At 37.9% G+C, this 24,812-nt stretch overlaps 1 protein-coding gene across 1 annotated transcript in view; it reads right to left on the reverse strand.

The window, feature by feature from the left end:
- Nucleotides 1-24,812, reverse strand: part of LOC126272030 (collagen alpha-5(IV) chain-like) — a 545,215-nt gene that overhangs the window by 119,419 nt on the left and 400,984 nt on the right. Inside the window, exons 10-15 of the mRNA XM_049974535.1 lie at nucleotides 24,279-24,455; nucleotides 23,855-24,019; nucleotides 23,275-23,436; nucleotides 20,268-20,455; nucleotides 8,963-9,096; nucleotides 6,392-6,510 (exon numbers count right to left, since the gene is read on the reverse strand). Of these exons, the coding sequence (XP_049830492.1) occupies nucleotides 6,392-6,510; nucleotides 8,963-9,096; nucleotides 20,268-20,455; nucleotides 23,275-23,436; nucleotides 23,855-24,019; nucleotides 24,279-24,455 (945 nt within the window). The remainder of the gene's footprint in view (nucleotides 1-6,391; nucleotides 6,511-8,962; nucleotides 9,097-20,267; nucleotides 20,456-23,274; nucleotides 23,437-23,854; nucleotides 24,020-24,278; nucleotides 24,456-24,812) is intronic.

A 24,812-nucleotide genomic window follows, 5' to 3' on the forward strand; every position in this document is an offset into this window, starting at 1 on the left:
TAAAATTCCAAGTGAACTTAAGCATGAATCTGTGGCAAAATCGTTTGGCTTACGAAATTTTAAAAATATCTTAACTCGTACCAATAAAGTAAGTTGTTTGCTGACTGTCAGAAAATAATCAAGATGATCACAGTTGACCATGGGTGATGTTTTTTCAGTCTTGGGATCAGAAGCAATGAGGCATGTGATCAGTGAGTCTGAGTTTTTGTGTCACAAAGATTATTGTGAATAAATGAAGAACATTGAAAATTGATTTATCACAAGGCTTTTACCAGTAAATATCCTTGTAATTGCATAATAATGAAGAATCATCCAAAAAAATCAACTTCAGACTTTTGCAGCAAACAAGAATGATGATAAATATGACAAACAATCATTGTCACCTCTACTTCAACAAGGTAATTATTTACATGATATTTTCTTGCTCAAAAACTTTATTGTTAATGATCATGAATTATAATGTGGATATTGCAGTTAATTAATATTTTAAGCTGAACATTTGACTTGTTTTCATCTATATTGTGAGAACATCCACAATTTCAAACACTGTGATCTTGTGAATTTCTTATACAGGTTGTTTCAACACAGCAGTTACAAACTATCAGGAGAGAGAGAGTATGGAAAATCACATTCCAGGGCATGATTGGAAATGCTTTCCTGATGCAGTAGTGACTATACAAACACAAAGGACACAAACAGGGTGAAAAAACATGTTAATTATTCTTAGAACAGCAGAAGTCAAGAAATAAGAATGAAAACGGTCAATGACCATCATCGAAGAAGATGTTCAAAATTATAATCACAGACCATGATGCAGCCCTCACATCTCTGGCACATGGAAGATCTGATGTTTTGGGAAATACTGGGCATGTTGCAGACTTCCCCAGCAGATGCCACAATGCACACAAGTTCCTCAGCACAGTTAATGGGGATTTGGCTCTCCATTGTCTTGACACCCCCCCAGAGGAAGTCATCTAGGCAAGTCAGATCTGGCTATCTCACTGGCCAATGCACCAGATCATCTTGGCCAATTTGAAGTTGATATGTTGCATTCAGTTGGTGATGCGTATTAACGCTTTAATGTGAGGGAGCCTCATCATGCTGATACTATATGGCAGAACACATTGAAGCAGATATGCACGTAGCACCATCTGCTGCATTTGTCAGCCAAAGCAATCCCAGCATTTTAGCTGTAATAAGCATAATAAACATGTTTTCTCACCCTATTCATGTCTTTCATTTCCTGTTTTTTGAGCAATCACTACCAAACCAGGAAATCATTTCTGACCATGCATTGCTATGTGACCTTCCATTGTCTAGGCATACTCTACCTCTCGTGGAAGTTTGTAATCATTGTGCTGAAAATGTCGCCAATGAAACTGAAACAGACAAGGGGTTTTAGCTGTTGATTTAGATGGGAAGGATTTCACCAGATGAACCATAAATAAACTGACACAGGATTGTTCCATGTGAATGCCCACAGATGTACCACAGATTTTATTATATATTTTGCCTTCAAAAGCGAAATAATTGTGAGCCAGGAGGCTAGGAGGATTAGGAAAGAGGTAGGTGGGTTGGTATCAAGAGGATGTTGGTAAAGCTAGTATTCCACGACCATAAGGCCATGAGGATGGGAGATGTGGATATTTAAGGACCAACTAGCAGTCTGATGGTAATGGGGCAGGAACTGTGGGAAGGTGCCAAAAAAGTGGGCAATGTCTTTGATGTAGGATTCAAGATTACAGATATTAGTTTAGAGAAGCTGGTCAACAAAGACAGAGGTTCATTCTGTAGGAGCATTGTGCCCAGCCATAATGGGATAATCAGTAGGGAGACCTGTGGGAATGGGTTTATGGAGTTTGAGGAGTAGGCAGAAAGTAGGAGTACAGGTATTTGCTGTTGTGAGAAGAGATATGGATTCAGGTCTCCCTGCTAATCATTCCTTTGAGCCTGGGTACTATGCTTCCATGGAATGAACCTATGCCTTTGTTGACCACAGCTCTAAACTGTTGTCTGTAACCTGCCGTCATACAGGGGATAGACAAAATAATGTGAACAGTGGTAGTAGTAGTATGGTTGTTTTTGACAGTCAACAATGAAGGTAAAGCATGTGTCACACTGGACTGTGTATGTTCAGTACAGACTAGGCATGAGTGCAGGTTGTTTAAGAGTAGTGCACACTTCACATCTGCATTCAGAGGCCGAGGTTGCAATGCAAGACCTGACAGAGTTCCAAAGAGAGCAGATTGTGGGGGCCCAACTAGCTGAAGCATCAGTAACCAAGACAGCAAACTTACGGAATGTTTCAAGAGCAACTGTTTCAACAGTCATGGCAGCCTACAGAAGACATAAAAATAAATCATCAAGTAAACGTAATAGTGGGCACAAATCAAAAGTAAATGACAGAAAGAGATACGCAGAGAGGCTGCGCAGTTTGAGGTGGTGGTGGTGGTTAGTGTTTAACATCCCGTTGACAATGAAGTCATTAGAGACGGAGCGCAAGCTCGGGTTAGGGAAGGATTGGGAAGGAAATTGGCCGTGCCCTTTCAAAGGAACCATCCCGACATTTGCCTGAAACGATTTAGGGAAATTACGGAAAACCTAAATCAGGATGGTCAGAGACGGGATTGAACCGTCGTCCTCCCGAATGCGAGTCCAGTGTGCTAACCACCTCGCTCGGTGCGCAGTTTGAGGCACCACGTCATGGATTGCATGGCCCGTCGCACCGGAAGTTCGAGCCCTCTCCCAGGCATGGGTGTGTATCTTATTCTTAGCATAAGTTAGTTTAAGTAGTGTGCAAGTCCAGGGACCGATGACCTCAGTAGTTTGGTCCCTTAGGAATTCTCACACATTTGAACATTTTTAAATGACAGAGATCATTGTATGCTAACATGAATTGCGTCAAAACAACACAAAACTACAGCAGCTAAAGTGACTGCAGAGCTCAATAGCCGTCTTGTAGACTTGATATCAATCAACACTGTCCACTAAGAACTCCATAAAATGAATATTCATGGGCGAGCTGCTACAATGAAACCATTAGTGACAACAACCAACACAAAAAAATTTAAAACATGGTGTCAGGAGTATAATTCCTGGTCGGCTGATCAGTAGAAACACATCATATGGTCTGACGAGTCAATATTTTTATTATTTCCAACATCAGGCCAGGTTTACATCTGAAGAATGCCAAAACAAGCCTTCAATCCTGATTGCTTGATTCCAATGGTTAAGCATGGAGGTGGAAGTGTGATGGTGTAGACAGCCATATCATGGTATTCTGCTGGTCCCATCATTACTCTCAAAGGCTATTTTACAGCTAATGATTATGTGAACAGTTTAAATGGTCAGGTGCACCCCATGATTCAAATGTTCCCCAACAATGATGCCATATTTCAGAATGATAAGGCCGAATTCACACAGCCAGGACAGTACAATCGTGGTACGAGGAGCATGCAACTGAACTGCAGCATCTCCCCTGGCCAGCACAGTCCCTGGACTTAAACATTATCAAGCCCCTGTGGACAGTAATGGAGGGCAGACTCCAGAGCAGATTTTTGTCTCCCTCGTCACTACAGGAGTTAGAAGAGGGTCTGATCGAAGAGTGGCACAACATTCCACTGGAGACTGTACAATAATTATATGTCAGTATTCCAAGAAGAATTTCAGCTGTATTATGGGCCAATGGGGTCCACCCCCTTATTAACAAACCATTCCCAAGTAATTACAGGTGTTCACATTATTTTGCCTACCCCTTATACATTCAAGACAATGCTCACTTGCTTCATCGCCTTTCCACAGTTCCTGTCTTGTTACCACCATATTTTTTGTTGGTCACATGGATGTGACGTTCTTATAGACCAACATTTCCCATACCCATGGCCTTGTGGCCATGTAAACTTTCCACACATCCTCCAAAAATCCACCACCTCTTTCCTAATCCTTCTACCAAACCACATCCTGAGTCACAATTATTTCACTTTTGAAGGCCAAATCTATAAACAACTCTGTGGTACTGCCATGAATACTCACATGGGATCATCCTATGTCAATTCATTTATGGGCCACCTGGAGGAATTCTTCTTACCAGTCAATTCCTAAAACACCTTGTCTGGTTCAGATTCACTGATAACATTTTCCCGATCTGGACAACGGCAGCTACAATCATTGCTCTTTCCTTTTTCTCAACATCTCCAAAACTGCTTTACCTGGTCCTTCTCAACTCAACAAGCCACATTTCTAGCTGTCTGTCTCCACCTTGCAGAAGGCTTGAAAAATATATCTGTTCATATCCAGTGCACCAACTACCAACAGTACCTCCACTCTGACAGTTGTCTCCCATTCCATGTCTCTTCCTTCCAGCATTGCCACCCATGGATGCCACATCTGCAGTGGAAAGCAGTACTTGTCAAAATATACCAATAAACCCATCATAGCCTTTACTGATAGACAGTGCCCTGTCCAGCACATCCATAAATGGATCTGCCTTGTGATCTCCTCCTCTGACACCAGAAAACCCATTAACTAGCCATTCTAGCACCCCTCTGATTACCCAGTATCACCTTTGCCTTTAAAAGCTCAACTACATACTCCACTCAATTTGTGCCCTGAGATGAGAGATATCCTACCCACAATCCTACCACTTTACCCAAAGTTGTATTCCACCACCCATGCACCCTCCAGAGTATCCTTGTCCATCCCTATTCCAGTTTTGCATCCAATGTTGCATCTGATGGGTTGTTCCTTTGTGGCTGGCCCACATGTGAGACCTGTCAAGTACACCCAACCACCATTTCCTACCACAAGCCAGTCACAGACATCTTCTGCCCTATAAAAGGCAAGGCCACATGAGAAAGCAGCCATGCTATTTATCACCAATGTGCAATTACTGTATAGCTTTCAATACTGGTATTACAAGCAACTGACTGTCTACTTGCATGAATGGCCTCCGCCAAAATGTGGCAAACCACAAATTTCACCATCTAGTTGCCAAACAAGTTGTGCAGCACTACAAAAATACCTTTAATTGCTGCTTCACTACATAAGTAATTTGGCCCAAACATCTGCTAACATATTTCCCACTGCCTCACCTTACCTTTTCCCTTCTCTCTTCTGCCCACACCACTCTTTCCTCATCCAGATCATGTACTGCTCCCTCCCACCACTCCCCTGTCCCCCCTGTCTCTCTATTGCCCTCCTGTCTCCTTCCCATCTCACCCTTTTTATGCCTTGTTTGCTTTCTCTTTTCCCTCCCTGTCTCATCCTCCATCTTCACATTCTCCTTCTTTCCTCCCCTCACTTCTGCCAACCCCTCTCCCTCTGCCTACCTCTTGTATGTCTTCCTTTTGTATTTTTGTGCACTTCCTGAGTCATCTGCCGAATCACGTGCATCACACACCCCATTATCCTCTCCTCGTCTTGCTGTCCTTCCCTCCACTCTCCATCTGCCACGGCAACTGCTATTGGTAATCAACAGTCAGTCTTGCTATGGCCACAGGTGTGTGTGTGTGTGTGTGTGTGTGTGTGTGTGTGTGTGTGTGTTGTGTGGTTAGGGTGCCTGTGTACATGAATATGTGTACTTCTATTAGAGAAAGAACAAGAACTCAAAAGCTAATAAATATACTGTCTTCTGCAGCATATTTCTACACACCACATATCAGTCAGCTATCCTTTATTTCACATATTATCTCTCTATCTACACTATTCAATCTGATTCCATAGGACTTACTTACACTGTACTATAAACTTTTTAAAGCAGTTAAACAATATTCAGAAGATTATAATAAATTAGGTTGGAGTCATCCCACAGAAAGCTTCCCGCTGTACTTTACTGCATCAGAGAAATTTTTTGACTGTATGCATATACCCATTCAACAGTACGCAGACTATGAAATGTATCAATAGGTGAATTGACAATACAATATTTTAAGAGATGGCTGTGTTTCTAAATATGCCTGATACTTTATCAAATATCATAACAACCAATTAATCTTCAGGGACAACACTGTGGTGTCAATAGTTATAGGTTTCACTTGAATGAATGTGCTGATGTGAAACCTCCTGGCAGATCAAAACTGTGTGCTGGACTGGGACTCAGATCTGGGAGTTTTGCATTTCATGGGAAAGTCCTCAACTGACTGAGCTACCCGAACAGATGCACGACCGATCTTCACACCTTTACTTCCCCCAGTACCTCACCTCCTACCTTCCAAACAGAAGGCCAGTAGGCAGGAGATGAGGCACAGGCACAAATAAACCTGTGAAGATGGGCCACGAGTTCTGCTAGGGTAGCTGAGTTAGAGCACTTGTCTGCAAATGGCAAAGGCCCTGGGTTGGAGTCCCGGTCAGGCACATTGTTTTCATCTACCAGGAAGTTTCATCTTTTACTTACCTCTGTCTCCTCTGGGTCCTTTGATTCCCTTTTCTCCTTTAATATCTCCCATAACATGATACCCTGCTTCTCCCATTTCTCCTGGAGCACCAACATCTCCTGGTTCACCCACTTCTCCCCTGGCATTAACAAAACGGTTATTTCACAAACAATGTTGAAAAATCACATCATCATGTACCTTAATGATCAAAAAGTACAATTAAATCCAGGTTTAACATACTATTAGCATCTAATCTCACATATAACATCCTGGTGGTAAATGAAGTAATCACCTATCAGAAAGTTGACCGGAGAGTAAAATGATAAAGTATGTGCTGACAACTGAGAAGTCTACAGGGGCTGAGTTTCAATCTATCTTTAATCTCTCAGTGATGTGAAACGTCTACATTAAAACATATATTTCCTTTCCCCAGTAGGAAATTATTATGAAGAGGAATAATGATGTATAGCTAATTCCTGTAGCACAGTTTTACATTACACAGAATACTTCAGAGAATCAGTTAAAAGTCCATACCAACCAAATTTCAAGTGCACATTCAGAAGAAAATGACATAAAATGCATGTAGAGTGCAAATTAACAATTAAGGTTTCAGAAACATTTCACAGAAGCACATATTTGAGAAAGGATTTGCACCAATAAGTCTTCTTTTTAAAGAACCGGAAACATGAAATCTAGCTCATAATTACACATCTTTAGTCTATTGAGCACCTAGCATGAGGATAGCCAAGAATGCTAATGTGCCTGCTTCCAGGATATGAGGAGGTGAGCTAGCCATGGATCGAATCTGCCTTGGAGATTAACAACAAGGGCTGGTGAGCCAGCCAGCCTGGATGTGGTTTTTAGGCATTTCCTGATAGCCAACTAAGTAATACCGGGCTGTTAACCCCAGCCCATCTTAGAAACATGCAATGCAAACACAGAAAATGTTATCTCATTTGAATATGAGATCTACACTAGACACTGGCAGATGGGGTACATAATTTCCTTCCCAGGTGGGGTAGTGGCAACAAGAATGGCATCTAGACACCAAATGCCACTAAACTGCCAAAACCAATACATAACAATGCCGACTCTGTATGGAAACAGCAGAAAGCAAAACAAAAAGAAATAAGTATTTCACATCTGCAATGATACATTCCACAGATACTGATTTTTCAAGTTGGAGAGATCTGCAGGATTGTCAGAGTGCTTCTCATATTATAAGCTTGTCCATCTCGTAAGTAACAAAATGAGCTCTTGAACTATCATGAAAATATTGTGAGCATTGCTCTTCAGCATGTGATTCATCAGTTTAAAAACATTTACATGTATAACTTAAAACAAAAAATATTTCACTAATGAAACAAAATAGTAAAAAGAAAGGGTCAAAATGAATATGAAACAAAAGTACACAGACTGCAACACAAAACAGACAAAGATACTACATTCACTTTTTTAAACTTTGTGAAATCAGTTCTTTCCCAGAAGAGTTGTTGAATCCCACACACAAGAGTTGTTGAATGTGGGCAGTATCACCACCTAGAATAGTTATGATGTACTGGTATTGTGGTAAAATAAGCACTGTGCTCTACTTGTACTTGTTGACAGAGGCAACCTTGCATTAGAGGACATAAAAGACACCCACAAGTCTTCATTCCATTATGGTGACTTAATTCTATACACTATAATTGGTTGATTCAAATGATCACAGCTTTCTCATCATTCACAGTCACTCTCATTCTCATGCATCAAAAACTATCCTATCCAACAGTGACATGTATATCAGCAAACAGAACAGCATGGAACATTCAGCCATTGCAAATTCCTCACAAACCACCTTCAGTGCTGCATGTACCATCTTATTCTTACAGATTTCAGGATTTCCCTAAGTGAAGCTCATTCATGCCTCTTTACCCTGCTTATGGGGGAAGAAGAGGGTGTCCTGGATGGCTTGTGCTAGCTTCACTGCTAGGTACCTGTGTTGGATAGTCTAAAGATCATTCAGTAAATCAGAGTATGTGATACTTCATTACAAAATCATATTTCATATCTCTCACTGTCAAAAACTTTGATTTAAATATAACAGAAATGGATGAACCAAAAATCTAATCACCAAGTGGTGACAGGAGAAAACACATATAAAAGTTATGGAATGTGCAGGCTTCAGGATTCAATGGCGCCTTCTTCTGGCAGGAGGGCTGAAGGGGAAGGAACCTTTCATGATCCCTCTTCCTTCCCCTTCAACCTTTCTGCCAGAAGAAGGAACCACTGGCTACCAAAGCTTGCAAATTTCCTTACTCATATGCAGATAAATCATGAGTAGATATACTAGAAAAGATCAGAAAAGCACACAGACTTTTCACTTTTTGCTCTTACACACACACACACACACACACACACACACACACACACACACACACACACACACAGTAGCCATGGTAATATAATATCATAATTACTTCTGCAGCATATCACTTAATTATGAACAATGACATAACTTTGTATTTATGTTATTTCCATTCATTACACAGTATGTACACCATAAACTGACTAATAGGCCAATAACAGCATAAAGATGAATAGTGTCTTACCTTCTTCCATCAATTCCAGGGTCTCCAACCAAATACTGCTTGGGAATTGTAGCATCGTCACCTTTAGGACCAGGTATACCACTATATCCACTCCTTCCAGGTCTTCCAGGAATACCTATATCTCCATAACTCCCCTAAAGAAGTCGATTAAATGAAATATTTTATCTGGATATGTTTTCTTTTGCAAAATGTTTTCATTTAATAAGTGTTTACCTCCCATGTTATTCAGTCTATACATTGAGCAAGAAATAACAAAATGAAAAAAATTTGAAAGGGTATTAAAAAAAAGCAAACACTTTAAGTTTTGCCAAGTATATTGTAATTCTGTCAGAACGGCCAAAGAACTTGAAACATCATTTGAATATAATCAACTGCGGCTTGAAAAGGGGTTATAAGGTGAGCGTCAATATAGGTAATGGGGTGTAGTAATGGTGTTGAAGGGATCAGATTAGGAAATGTGACTCTAAATGTTGTAGAAGAGTTTTGTTATTTGGTCACCAAAATAACTGACAGTGGCTGAAGTAGAGAGGATACAAAATGTGGGTTTACAAAGGCAAGAATTTGATTCTGACAAAGAAAAATTTGTTAACATCTAATACAACTTAAGTCATTGGAAATATTTGCTGAAAGTACTTGTCTGGGGTGTAGCCTTGCATGGAAGTGAAATGTGGAAAAAAAAGTAGTATAGGAAAAGAAGAGAAATGAAGCTTTTGCAATTTGGTGTCTGCAGGAGAATGCTGAAGATAGACGAGTAGAGAAGGGAACTGAAGTTTGAATGCAGTAATTAACTTCAAATGGCTGTAGTCTACAGTAGTTATGCACAGGTGAAGAGATGTGCACAGGATATATTAGAGTAGAGAGCTGCATCAAATCATTCTGCAGAGTGATGAACACAGCTGCAACTGTTTGCTTATTTGTGTGGTTCACAGCCTGGTGCATGACTCTAACTTGGCCACATTGGTGGCTTATGTGTCTGGTATAATTATGTACGAGGCGTGCTATTTAAGTAAGTACCGTTTTGAAATTAAAAAAAAAAGAAAAAAGATGTGATAATATTTCGCAATAATTTTATTTTTACATGAAATTTGGTACCTTAATCCATGCACTGACGCAATTACAGTCTGATTCTTCCTTGCTTACGTTGTGTACTGAGTGTTTAACATGCCTCTGATAATCGTGAGTCCCGCCGACTGTGGAGTCCCGTCGACTATGAAGTACGGGCTGTTATAAGATTTCTTAGTGCTAAAGGCCTAAAGGTGATCAATATTCATTGTGAGATCAGTGCAGTTTACAGAGAAGACATTATGAGTGATGGAATGGTAAGAAAGAGGGTGAGAGCATTTAAAGATGGCCGCACAAATGTGCATGATGAACAACGGAGTGGGCATCCTTTGGTCATTAATGAAAGTTTGGTGCAGGAAGTGGACAATAAGGTGAGAGAAAACAGACACTTCATGATTTCCTCCTTGCAGGATGACTTTCCTAATGTTTCTCATAGTGTTTTGTATGGCAATGTGACCGAGCACTTGAATTACCAAAAACTGTGCGCACATTGGGTACCGAAAATGTTGACAGATGTGCACAAAACCAAATGTTTAGACAGTGCATTGTCTTTCCTTGAGTGGCACCAAAAAGCAACAGTCCATGGAAGTTGAGCAAGGGCATCGTTTTGCTGCAAGACAATGCCCGTCTGCATGTGGCGAATCAGACCAAAGATCTCATTATATCTTTTCAATGGAAAACTCTAGATCATCCTATATACAGCCCTGATGTAGCGCCCAATGACTGTCATCTGTTCCTGCACTTGAAGAAACATCTGTGCGGTCAGTGTCTTCAAGATGATGACAACGTCAAAACAATGGTGATGCAGTGGTTAACAAGTCAGGCAGCAGACTTCTATGAGAAGGGTATTCAAAACCTGGTACAACATTATGACAAGTGCCTCAATATTGATGGAAATTATGTAGAAAAATAGAATAAGGTACAGGCTTTCGTGTAAAAATAAAATTATTGAAATATCTTAGCACTTTTTTTTTCTTTCAAAACGGTACTTACTTAAAAAACATGTCTTGTGTATCTACTTCATGTTGCTGACTGTAAAAGTGTATTTATGATGACAGTCATAAATCACTACCAACAGACTTAAAAAATTGTACTGGAACAGTGACTCATGGTTTCATCAAAGGAATCTATTTTCTGTCGAGTTTTTACCTCTTGGTACGGTTTCCTAGCCCCACCACAATTTTTACTTGCTAAAAACCTCTTAAATATATAGTTTGTGCAAAGAGACTAGTACTGGTCTGCAGCTACAATCACAACTCACTCACCAAATATGACACAAATGTGAACATTCATCATGGGCCAAATGAAGCTTTTATTTTATTTATTCCTAGTCAACAACCACTTGGGCCTGGTTGTTATGATTACAACAACCAACAAAAAAGTGTTTGATACATGCAACTAGACATTATAATTTTTAAAGAAGTTTTTTATCATACCAGTGTACACATTTTTTGTATTATTATTATTATTATTATTATTATTATTTCTTTCTTTTCTCAGACGTTATGTCTGGTTAAAAATGGAAAGTGACGTGGACCTTGATCAAGCGTGACTTCCTTTTAACTGTGTGGTATATGTTATATTGCATTTAGGAACTTTCGGGTAATTGAACAAGTATCAATAATTACAAATTTATGTAGTTGTATATATACGTTTGGATGTAGCTGTATTGTGTTGATGTACTGGTGGATATTGTGTGGTATGACTCCGGTAGTTGATAGTATAACTGGTACAATGTCAACTTTATGCTGATGCCACATGTCGTTGACTTCCTCAGCCAGTTGAATGTATTTTTCAATTTTTTTCTCCTGTTTTCTTCTGTATATTTGTTGTATTGGGCATGGATATTTCGATTAGTTGTGTTAATTTCTTCTTTTTATTGGTAAGTATGGCGTCAGGTTTGTTATGTGGTTTTGTTTTATCTGTTATAATGGTTCTGTTCCAGTATAATTTGTATTCATAATTCTCCAGTACATTTTGTGGTGCATACTTGTATGTGAGAATGTGTTGTTTTATTAGTTTATGTTGCATGGCAAGTTATTGATGTATTATTTTTGCTTCATTGTCGTGTCTTCTGGGGTATTCTGTATTTGCTAGTATTGTACATCCACTTGTGATGTGATCTACTGTTTATATTTGTTGTTTGCAAAGTCTGCATTTGTATGTTGTGGTATTGGGATATTTAATAATAAGCTTGCTGTAATATCTGGTGTTTATTGTTTGATCCTGTATTGCAATCATGAATCCTTCCGTCTCACTGTATATATTGCCTTTTCTTAGCCATGTGTTGGATGCGTCTTGATTGATGTGTGGCTGTGTTAGATGATACGGGTGCTTGCCATGTAGTGTTTTCTTTTCCCAATTTACTTTCTTTGTATCTGTTGATGTTATGTGATCTAAAGGGTTGTAGAAGTGGTTATGGAATTGCAGTGGTGTAGCCGATGTATTTATATGAATGATTGCTTGTGTATTTTGCTAGTTTCTGCTCGTTCTATAAAGTATTTTCTTAAATTGTCTACCTGTCCATAATGTAGGTTTTTTATGTCGATAAATCCCCTTCCTCCTTCCTTTCTGCTTGATGTGAATCTTTCTGTTGCTGAATGTATGTGATGTATTCTATATTTGTGGCATTGTGATCCTGTAAGTGTATTGAGTGCTTCTAGGTCTGTGTTACTCCATTTCACTACTCCAAATGAGTAGGTCAATATTGGTATAGCATAAGTATTTATAGCTTTTGTCTTGTTTCTTGCTGTCAATTCTGTTTTCAGTATTTTTGTTAGTCTTTGTCTATATTTTTCTTTTAGTTCTTCTTTTATATTTGTATTATCTATTCCTATTTTTTGTCTGTATCCTAGATATTTACAGGCATCTGTTTTTTCCATCACTTCTATGCAGTCGCCGTGGTTATCCAATATGTAATTTCTTGTTTAGTGTGTTTTCCCTTGACTATGCTATTTTTCTTACATTAGTCTGCTCCAAAAGCCATATTTATATCATTGCTGAATACTGCTGTTATCTTTAGTAATTGGTTGAGTTGTTGATTTGTTGCTGCCAGTAGTTTTAGATCATTCATGTGTAGCAAATGTGTGATTTTGTGTTGGTATGTTCCAGTAATATTGTACCCATAATTTGTATTATTTATCTTGTTGGATAGTGGGTTCAGAGCAAGGCAGAACCAGAAAGGACTTAATGAGTCACCTTTGTATATTCCACACTTAGTCTGTATTAGCTGTGATGTGATATTATTTGAATTTGTTTGCATGTTAAGTGTGATTTTCCAATTTTTCATTACTATGTTTAGGAACTGTATCAATTTAGGATCTACTTTGTATATTTCCAATATTTGTAGTAACCATGAGTGGGATACGCTATCAAAAGCTTTTTGGTAATCAATGTATGCGTAGTGTAGCGACCTTTGTTTAGTTTTAGCTTGATATGTCACCTCTGCATCTATTATCAGTTGCTCTTTACATCCTCGTGCTCCTTCGCAACAGCCTTTTTGTTCTTCATTAATAATTTTGTTCTGTGCTGTATGTGTCATTAATTTCTGTGTAATGACTGAAGTTAATTTTTTGTATATTGTTGGCAGGCATGTTATGGGGTGATATTTAGCTGGGTTTGCTGTGTCTGCTTGATCGTTAGGTTTCATATAAGTTATTCCATGTGTAAGTGTATCAGGGAATGTGTATGGGTCTGCAATGTAGCTGTTAAATAATTTAGTTAGATGGGAATGTGTTGAGGTGAACTTCTTTAGCCAGAAATTTGCTATCTTATCTTTTCCAGGGACTTTCCAATTGTGAGTAGAATTAATTACTCAGGTGACTTCATGTTGCAAAATTATCACTTCAGGCATTAGTGGTATCATCCTGTATGTGTCTGTTTCTGCTTGTATCCACCTTGCATGCCTGTCATGTTGTACCGGGTTTGACCATATGTTGCTCCAGAAGTGTTCCATGTCTGTTATGTTTGGTGGATTGTCTATTTTAATGTATGTGTTATCTATTGTCTGGTAAAATTTCTTTTGGTTTGTGTTGAATGGTTGGTTTTGTTTCCTTCTAATTTTCACTTTTTTGTATTTTCTAAGTCGTTTGGCCAATGCTTGTAATTTCTGCTTCTTTTCATCTAATTGCTCTATCACTTCTTGTTGTGAGATTTTACCTAACCTTTTTCGTTTTTTGTCTGATATTTCATTTCTTATAAATTGTGTTAGCTGTCCGATGTCTTTTCTCAGTTATTCTATTCTGATTTGTAGCCTGTTTTGCCATGCTGGTTTTGTGGGTTTCGTCTGTGTGTTGGTTGGTTCTGATATCTGCCTAATGTGTATATTTAGTGTAGTGAGTGCTCCTATATAAACTAGTAGTTGTAACTCTTCCATAGTTGTATTTTCATTTATTTTGTTGTGTATGATTGTGTTGATAGCTGTTTCGACTTGTGGGTTATTTGGTGGTCTATGCAAGAATAGTCTAATGACTGTATTTGTGTCTTTGTATTCTATAAATGTCGGCTGAAATTTTTCTTCTATATCTAACATGTGTGTCACTTTGTGTTCTATTTGTGCTTGTTCTGGTGACTGTCTTAAGATTTCATTTTCCTCTGATTGTTTAATTAATGCATGTTGTCTCTTTTTGTTTGCTCTGGGATGTTTGAGTCCATACTGTATTTTAGTCTTCTTGTGTTTGCACATTATTTTGTTCCAGTATTTGTTGTACTTGTTGGCCGATGTTTTCTAATTCTGACTGGGGTATCCTGTTATTTTTTATTATTACACGGATCTGATCAGCTAGTCGTTGTTCTGTTAAAAATTTTAATTCTGGGTATCTGGTAATAAATGTTGTGTATACTTGTGATGTGTATCCAGTTGTGTTGGTTCCTAAGTTTGTTGCTTGGTAATAAGAGAACATGAGGTGTCGGTTAACTTTATCTGACCATCTCATCCTCTGTCTTTGTTTTCCTTCTAGAGTGTTTGCAGGAAACATATCCTGCAAGACACCTCTATTTGGATTTAAATCATTTTCCGTGTGGCTAGCAGTGTCGTTACCATTGTGGACGGGCATAGGGTTCAAGTGTCATCCCCGACCATGACAGCACTTGTCTGAGGCTTCATTAGTTCTGTCCTGAACCAATTAATCACACTAAAAGGGGGGTTAGCCCTATTGTTCTTTTCGTCGCCTTTTATGACTGGCAGAACATACCGGAGTCCTATTCTTTTCCCAGGCCTCCACGGGGTTTATTATTATTATTATTATTATTATTATTATTATTATTATTATTGTTATTATTACTATTACTCATCATCTTAAGGGAAGATAACAAACACTTGCAGCTATTATGGCATTCACGTTAAGAGTAATTTGGAATCTTAGTGACTAAAGAAATTTTAACTACAAGTATTTTCCCAGCCATAGAAGGAGAGAGGGTAGTACAGAGTTTCTGTCATCAGACCATCTATTGGTGTTCAGGGTTGATTCACAGTTCTCCCTTTAGTTTTCTCAGAGTAAGTTGCATATGCTTAAATTGTATAAACAGTAAACCATATTCTAATATACTGCTTATTTCCATCTCAGAATATCAAAAAACTTTTGGAAGAGATGAGCTTGTTAGCTGCCACAAGAAACAGACATGGAGAAATACTACCGTAGTATCAGCATAGACAAAATCTATAAGAATGTGTAGCAAAGCAAACTGAGACCCATTCCCATTTTATTTTGTTATTTGCTTCCTTAAATGTTTACTTTTTTCTCAATTGTCATTAGTGCTAGTCAGAGATGTTCCATTAGATAAAACTGTCATTCTGTAATTCCAGTTATAAGTCCTGGCCCAAATTTGCTAAATTAGATTAGTCAGAATAATTTCCTAAATAATTTGAACCATTTCAAGTAACTAGTTTTGCAAAAGATCAGTTCAGTTAACTAACAGTAATCATTTCCTATTCCACTCATGTTGTTGACATGTAAACAGATGTACTTACCATGTTACTGCTCAAGTTAGGAAAATAACCAATAGAACTCCTTAAAGTATACATGTTGCTAATTTTCAAAACATGGTGGGAAAATCAGCACTTAATTCGTTTCTGGCTAATTAACACTTTTATGTATGGTATTGTTTATTTAGCTATTTTGGCATTTTTTGTCAACAGAAGGCTTATTTCAGTCAAAACTCTTATTGTAACATAAAGTTGAGGCCAAAACTAATTTTTCTGCACTATTCAATCAACTTAGGACGTAAAGCTCTAACTGTAACAATTCTGGATTTTCCACGACCAATACGAGACTGGAATAAAAGGGGGAACCGATAGAGGTACACAAGGTACCCTCCGCCACACACTGTCAGGTGGCTTGCGGAGTATGGATGTAGTTGTAGAATATTTTTATTGCAAATTATTGAAATTACATATTTATCAAAGTGAAATTTTACTAACCATTTTTGCAAAGCTATAAAATAATCGGGCTTGAAGCCATTTTAAGTCAGTGTGTTCTGAGATTTCGTGTATGGAACTCAAGTCAGTCAAAAGAGTCATAATGTACTTGTGCAATAATGTGTTTAACTTAATATGAAACCAGACTGTGAACTATAACTGTTAATAACATATGCAGATTAACTTGAATATGAAAGGCAGTCACTGCCTAGATTCATGGAACCCATGTCAATCAGAACTGTAATGTGATAGCACAATGATGTGTTATTGTGAATAAAAAGACAGACAGTGAAGTAGGACAATTTACAATGATTGCTGATTAACTTTAATATAGAAGTGCTATGCGTATTGTTCATCTGAGTGAGACTGTTGTTGATTGGATAGATTATGCTGCACAGTGACTATTGCCGTATACCTGTTAAATGAGGCTTAATTATGTAATTAAGACATGGGCTTGCCATAACTAATTCAGTGTGGGGCTTTGAAGCTTATGGCATAAAACCTTTGAAGTCAAATATGTTTGTGTTGGACCAATCAAAAACTTAACTGGAGTTGCACAGCAGTAAAAGGAAGTAAAGAAAAAATAGTAGGAGAACATGGATAAGGGGAAAGAATTGAAGGATGAAACCACCAGTACAATTCTGGAAAAAGCACTACTTGATCATTGAAACCTAGAACATTTCCAAGAACAAACGTACTCTGGCCATGATTTATTAGTTATGAAATGTAGATTTCAGCTGAAAAATCTACAGAAAGCAAGGAATGTAAAGACATGATTCCTGAGTAAATGAAACAACTGGAGGCTGTTGAGGGTTTAAATGGAAGCAATAGGCAACTGCAAAGCTATAGAAAGAAAGGAATGTAATGAGATTATTCCTGAGTAAATTAAAAAAACTGGAAGTTGTTGAGGGTTTCAATGGAAGCAACAGTCAACACCTGGCTTAAATAGATCTGAAGATGAATGTTACCTTTGAGAAATTAAACAGTGAACACAGCAAAGGAACAACTACACAAAAAGACACAGTCCAGCAGAAATTCTTGAATAACACAGGGGATATTGAATTTTACTGATGACCACTTAGTTGTGATATGAAATGAAATGACCACATAGGGTCAGGGTCGTGGGCAAAGCAGTAGACTTCATTTTACTGGCAGAATTTTGGGGAAGTGCAATCAGTCTAAAAGGAGATTGCTTACAAATTACTTATGCAACCAGTTCTAGAAAAGTTGCTCAAGTGTGTGGGACCTGCACCATATAGGACTAACAGGGGATACAGAACATATACAGCAAAGGGCAGCATGAATGGTCACAGGTTTGTTTGATCTGTGTGAGTGTGTTACAGAGATAACAAAGAAACAGAACTCAAAGATCTTAAATATTGACATAAAATATACTGGGAAGTCTATTAACCAAGTTTCAAGAACCAGCTTTAAATGATGACAGCAGAAATATACGACAATCCCCTATGTATCATTCACACAGGGTTTGTTGGGGAAAGATTAGAATAAATACTGCCTGCACAGAGGCATTCACATAGTCATTCTTCCAGTGTGCCATGCACGAGTGAAACAGAAAGGAATACTAATAATTGGTACAATGGGATGTGCCCTATGCCATGCACCTCATAGTGGTTTCCTGAGTTGTAGATGTAGATATAGATGTAGAAAGGAGAAAGTACAGAAATGCAGTAAAGGAAGAAATCAAAACATACAAAAAAAAAAAAGTGTTTTAAAGAATGTGCACAATCACAAAGTATGGATGGCTAAGGGAGAAATATAAAGCAATAAAAGAATAAATGTATATAGCAAACATAGATGCTGCATATAGAAAAATTAAAGACATCTTTAGAGAACAGAGAAGTAGGTATATAAACTTCAAAAGCTCAGATGGCAACCACATAGCAAGCAATGGAGAGAAAGCTCAGTTGAACGGACTGTATCAACAAACTACAGAAAGGAAAGAAATTTGGAGACAATATTATGGAAAAAGAGGAGGAAGAGGATGAAGATCAAATGACAGATGCAATATTGAGGAAAGAATTTGACAGAGAATTGAATGACCCAAGTTGAAACAAGGTAACTTGAATGAGGTGAAATTTTATCATAATTGTTAAGATCCTTTGGACAACCAAACATGACAAATCTCTTCAACCTGGAATACTGAATATATGAGACTGGCAAGTACACAGGGACTTCAAGGACAATATAACAACCCAGTACGAAAGAAGGTAGGTGCTGACACATGTAAACATCACCAAATCATCAGTTTAATAAGTCATGACTGCAGATTACTAAAATGAAGTATTTATAGAAGAATGGAAAAACTGATGGAGGCCAAATCTGGGACAATTAGTTTGGGTTCCAGGGAAATATAGGAATAGGAGGGGCAGTACTTACTCTATTACTTATCCTAAAAGATTGGCTGAAGAAATGAAAACCTAAATTGATAGCATTTATAGAATTAGAGAAAGCTTTTGACAATGTTGACTGCACTAAACTCTTTGAAAATACAGAAAGCAAAATGTTACATACACTTGTACAAAAACCAAACAGCTGTTGTAAGAGTCAGTGGACATAAAAGGCAAGCTGTAGTTGAAAAGGCCGTGTGACTTTGTTGTAGCGTATCCTCCATATTATTCGATCCATACACTGAGCCAGAAGTAAAGGAAACCAAACAGGAAGTTGGAAATGGAATTGAAATTCAGGGAGATGAAATAAACATTTTGAAGTTTGCTGATAACATTGTAAAACAGTCACTGACAGCAGTGGGCTTCAAAGTTCATCTGAACAGTGTTTTGAAAAGAGGTTGTAACATGAAAATCAGTGAAAGTAATAGACAAGAAATGTGGTAAAATTTATTCAGGTGATGCTGAGAGAACTGTATTAGGAAATGAGACACTGAAAGTAGCAGATGAGGTTTGATATTTGGGTAGCAAGATAACTGATGGTAACTGAAGTAGAGAGGATAAAACTGCAGACTGGCAATAGCAAGAAAAGTTTTTCCAAAAAAACAGAAATATGTTAACACTGAATATAAATTTAAGTGTTAAGAATACTTTTATGAAAGTATCTGTCTGAATTGTTGCCTTATATGTAAATAAAACATGGAAGACAAAGAAGAGAACAGAAGCTTTTAAAATTTGGTGCCACAAAAGAATATTGAAAATGGGATTACTAGATTGCGTGACAAACGAAAATTACATAGGAATTAAAAGAGATTTTTGTGATAAATTGACTAAAAGAAGGAATAAGTTGGTAGCACATATCTCAAATTATCAAGAAATAGCTAATTTGGTAATGGGGGTAAGTGAATGGGTACAGGTTAGGGCAGATAGGTGTATAAAATTTGCAGGGGGAGTCCAAGACTTGACTACAGTAAGCAGGTTCAAATAGATGTAGGTTGCACTAGCTATGCTGAAATGAAGAGATTGCAAAATTTTTATTCATATGACCAGTTTCAGTTCATCTAAAACCATCTTCAGAACTGATATTTCGGTTACAGTAGTAACCCGTCCAAATCCAGCAACTTTCACAATCTGCGTCACATAAAATGAACCATCTGAAGATGGTTCTAGATGAATTGAAACCAGTCATATGAATAAAAAAATTGCAATCAAGACATAATATAAGTAACATTGTAAAATAACTGATTGATGCTATCCTATCAGACATTATGTCTGTTTTTGCAAAATAAAGAGACTTGCACAGGATAGACAAGTCTGGAGAGATACATCAAAATAGTCTTTGGACCAAAAATTACAACATCAAGAAAGATTTTAAGACTATGTTAATAAAAGAAACTGTAAAAGAACAGTAGCTATCACCTACCTTGGGTCCTTTAGGTCCTGGGAGACCTGGAAGTCCATCTGCTCCAGGAGGACCCTCATCACCTGGTGGACCTAGAGGCCCTGGAAGACCTTTCATGCCTTTTATCCCCTTGTCAGGCTGAATTTGAGACTGAGGTGGGTAAATCAATGTTCCTTGTTCACCCTTAGGTCCAGGGACTCCCTGCATACCTGACAACAACGTATCAGAACAGTTAATTAAACTCAAAAATATTGTCAGTGGAATGCACAAATGTTACAACTCCTGATACAATAGCAAACATTCCAGATTTGGTATTCATCTGTACTGCATGCACAAACAAGCATATATACACAGATAAATAGAGAAAGATACATGTAAGTATGTATTCATCAAATGCCATTTCAATCCAAGCCATCATGATCACTATCATAATCATCAACCTGTTAATGCTTGCTAAAGGGCTCATCTAGACTTTTTCCGGCCTTATGGTTTTCAGCTATATGCAAATGTTGTTCTGTCATGTTTTAAATGGTCCTCAAGTGACCTTTCGTAAGGTCACCACCTCAGTTTTTTTCCTTATTTCTTGGAGTCCAGCAATGAAATTCTTTGGTCCACCTAAGATCCATTCACCATGCTTCATGTCCCACCACCTCCATTTAATTTTTCTTACAGTTGTAACAGCAACTTCTAGTCCAGTGTGTTCCCTAATTAATTTGTTTGTTTTCCAGTATCTCTCCTAGTAACTCTTTAACATGCATCTCCATGCATCCCCATTGCTTCCAAGCAAACCCAGTAGAAAAAAAAACCTGTTCAGAAAAAAATTGTACATATTCTGTAACTGATAATATTATTTCTATTTGTAAATATAGGTCAACTATGACAGTAGCGCCACAGGGTGCACACCACCTAGTGCCAACTAGTTCTCTTAAGCGGGAACAGCTGCCAGCCACTTCACGCTGCTGTTAGGAGCACACATGTTTAGGTGAAATCTTATTTTGGTGTGTGGACTTGTAAAACTTATGTCATTTTTGATATTATTTGACAACTTTGTTAAAGTTGTATGTTCACTTTGTATCAAAGGGTATGTATTACGTCTTAAATATCATGTTGTTATCTGGTGGTTTAGTATAGGGGCTCCATTTATACATGTGTGTAATTTTGCAGGATTGCAAATAAGTATTTGTCACCAGAAACATCCTGTGAGTATCATTTCACAATGAAACAGCCATTTTAAAGACATTTTTACTCTTTTCAGGCTCCAGACCTGGTGAATAAAGGACCTCCCTTTCACAAATCCAACTTGATATACACAAATTTGATGATCTACTTGCTCCATAAGCCTTGCCTCCCATGATTTGGATGATACCTTGTAAATATGAAATATAGAATGGCCACAGTAATTGTTGACATCCGTTATATCTCCCTTTTTGTGAAGAGGGTGAATCAGTGCTGTTTTCCATTCATCAGGTATTATTTCAGTTTTCCAGATAGTTTCCATGTCATGACATAGGGCATTAAAGGTGAATTCACCTCCATTTTTCAAGACTTCTGCTGTGATTGAGTCTTCTCTGGTGGCTTTTTAGTTTTACAGTTCTGCACAATTACCCTTTTACATTCATCAGTAATAGGGGAGAATTGTTTATTTGCTCTGGAACTATTCTTGGCCATTTTTCTCTGGATTCTTCACAGTTTAGCAAAACTTGGTGGTTTTTAATGCAGCCTGAAGACCCTGTAAAAGTTCCTGTTGTTGTTCCTTTTGAATTCTGACTCAATGTTCTTACTTTTTGTCTGTGAGTCTAGGTTCCTTGTCCTTATGGAGCACGTTTGCAGTCTGCTTCTGTACTTCTTTGTACTGTGAGAATTTATCTTCTTTTTTGTCTGTGTTCTAAGCTTTGCAGGCCATTGATCTTTGGTCAGCTATCTTAACACGGTCATCAGTGCACCATGAGTATTTACACCTCTTTCATAATAGTACTATATCTTTTGCAGTATGTATCATATTTTGCTGTACATCCTGGCAGGTATCTGTTTTTCTTTGTTGTAACAGCTCCTGGAAATTAGCTTTATTTTGCTTCAGCTTGTCAGAATTGATTCTTACAACTTTCTTCCAAGGCAGTTGTTTCTTATTTAATGGAAGAAGTCTAAATTTCATTTGGGCCAGGGAGTGATCTGAGTAAAGATTGGCTCCTTTCCTCACTTCTATGTTCATAATTTCCCTAACATTTCGTTTTGATACTATGATGTTGTCCAACTGGAATTCGTCAAAATCTTTTCATGGAAAGTGCCATGTATTCTTTTTGCTGATATGTCTCTTGAAATAAGTAGGCATAAGTTTAAGATCAAAGGCATCACACAGCTCAATAAATCTTCTGTCACTTATTTATTCTATTGCCCACAGGGTAGTTGCCAACCTTTCCAATTTGCACATCAAAACAATTTTGACACCGTCAGATAAAGTTCTTTGTAATTCATTCTTTACCTGGGCCTCAAACATGTCTACTTATTCAGGGTTTCTTTGGCTGTCTTTATGTGTTGTGAGCACTGAAAAATGTACACTTTTTCTTTGGACATTTGAATGTGAGCATAGAGTGTTTACAGGAAGGTGAGCTAAGTTTTGGAGACAAGTATTTGTTCGAAAACACAGAATGATTTGCTGAGCTGTTGTAGATTTGCTCCAATCCTTTACACAGATTTCCATTTGAATATTCTGAAATTCCCTGAATAATGGTGCTTGAATCTGTAAATCATGCCTCCTGTAATTTAAGATCAAAATTTTTGGGTTATACCTCATCTACAGCATCCCCCCTCCCCCAAATTCTAAGTAGAGATCATATCTTGGTTGCTCCAAGGTAGTGATGGTTCTTAGTTCATAGATTAGACCTGGTTGCATTGACTAGAGTGTTAGTCTGATTTTCATTGCTTGAAGTGTTTCCAGATGGCTCTGGTACAGGCTCCCCAGAATCCTATCAGTCTTTCTCGAGGTTTGCTTAGTACTATTGTAGCTTTACAATTAACACTAAATACATACCAGCACTGCCAGGCATTCCAGCAATTCCAGGTGGCCCAGGAGCACCAGGCTTGCCCTTTGGTCCTTTAAGACCCCGGGGGCCAGGAAGACCAGGGAAACCTGGAGACCCTGGTATACCATTCAGACCAGAATCACCTCTTTCTCCTTTTGGACCAGGCAGACCTGTAAAATAGTTTAAAACTTATATTAATGACCATCTACTGAAGCTATTGGAGTAAATTTAGTATCAAAAGAAGATGCAAAAAGACAGTAAGCCTTCTGCATCCTAAAAATACTTTTTTCCTTTTAATCTGCAGGTTATCCATTGAAGCTACTGGTGCAAATTTATTATAAAAGGAAGACGCATAAGGACAGTAAACCTGGTGCAACCTACAAATAATTTTCAATTTTATGATTATGTTACACTTCTTTACCAACTTCAGGTTTTAATCTTCTGATGCCACAGCAACAACTTCTACTCACTACCAAATTCCACTTTCTTGTCTCAATATATTCAGCTTTCTTCAAATCTAAACATATACATTTCTAAATAAGTAATACAAACATTAACAAGTAACACTGTTATAGAAATGAGAAGTACCTGGTGAGCAGACACCACAATCTTCTCCTCTTTCTCCCTTAGGTCCTTCTATTCCATCGAGACCTGCATACCCTGGTCGACCGTCGGGACCGGGAAGACCTGGTGGACCTGCTTCTCCCGGAGGACCACGAATGGGAACACCTATACCCGGCAGTCCTTTTGGACCTGTCATCAGAATTTAAAATATTTTACTTTCATTTATTCAAATAAATGTGCAGTATTTTGACAGTGATATAACTGCGTATCTTTTACAGTGTTGGCTTATAGAGGTTAATGTTACACTTCAAGACACATTACAGTAGGTGGTAATAAAAATATGAAAATAGCTTCATATTAATAATCTGTAGTCAAGAGTTTTGAAACACTTTTACATACAATCTAAATTTCTGTTATACTGTTAATTTCAATAAAATGCAGTATTTGCCTTGTGGTCCTGGATCTCCTCTATCACCAGGCTGTCCTGAGACTCCTGGTATTCCAGGGAAGCCATCAGGTCCTGGGGGACCCATGATGCTGGGACCTGGAAAGCCTTTCTCTCCCAAGATACCTTTTGGTCCAGGTAGACCTGGGGCTCCTGGCAAGCCAGGTGGTCCAGGATATCCTGAAATAAACATTAATAACTAGTTTAAATCAAACAATGGAAATTCCAGGATAGAATAACAACAATATGGAAAGGATAGACTGCTCCTCACCAGATAGAGGAGGCAATGAGTTGCATACAGTCACAATGAAAAAGAATGTGTTCCATACACCCAAATGCTACAAATATTCAGATTTTGAACTAAGTCAATCATCAGACATTAAAAAAGAACTCATCACACACCTTCACACAACCACAACACAACACACATGGACACTGTTGTCTCAAGATGCTAAGGTTACACTAATAATTAGTTTTTTTTCCTTTTCTTACTTTATTTTATGACCCCTTGGAATATAGCTTTTCATATCAGTTGCA

The sequence above is a fragment of the Schistocerca gregaria genome, chromosome 5 (genome assembly GCF_023897955.1).
Source record: "Schistocerca gregaria isolate iqSchGreg1 chromosome 5, iqSchGreg1.2, whole genome shotgun sequence".
Lineage (NCBI taxonomy): Eukaryota > Metazoa > Arthropoda > Insecta > Orthoptera > Acrididae > Schistocerca > Schistocerca gregaria.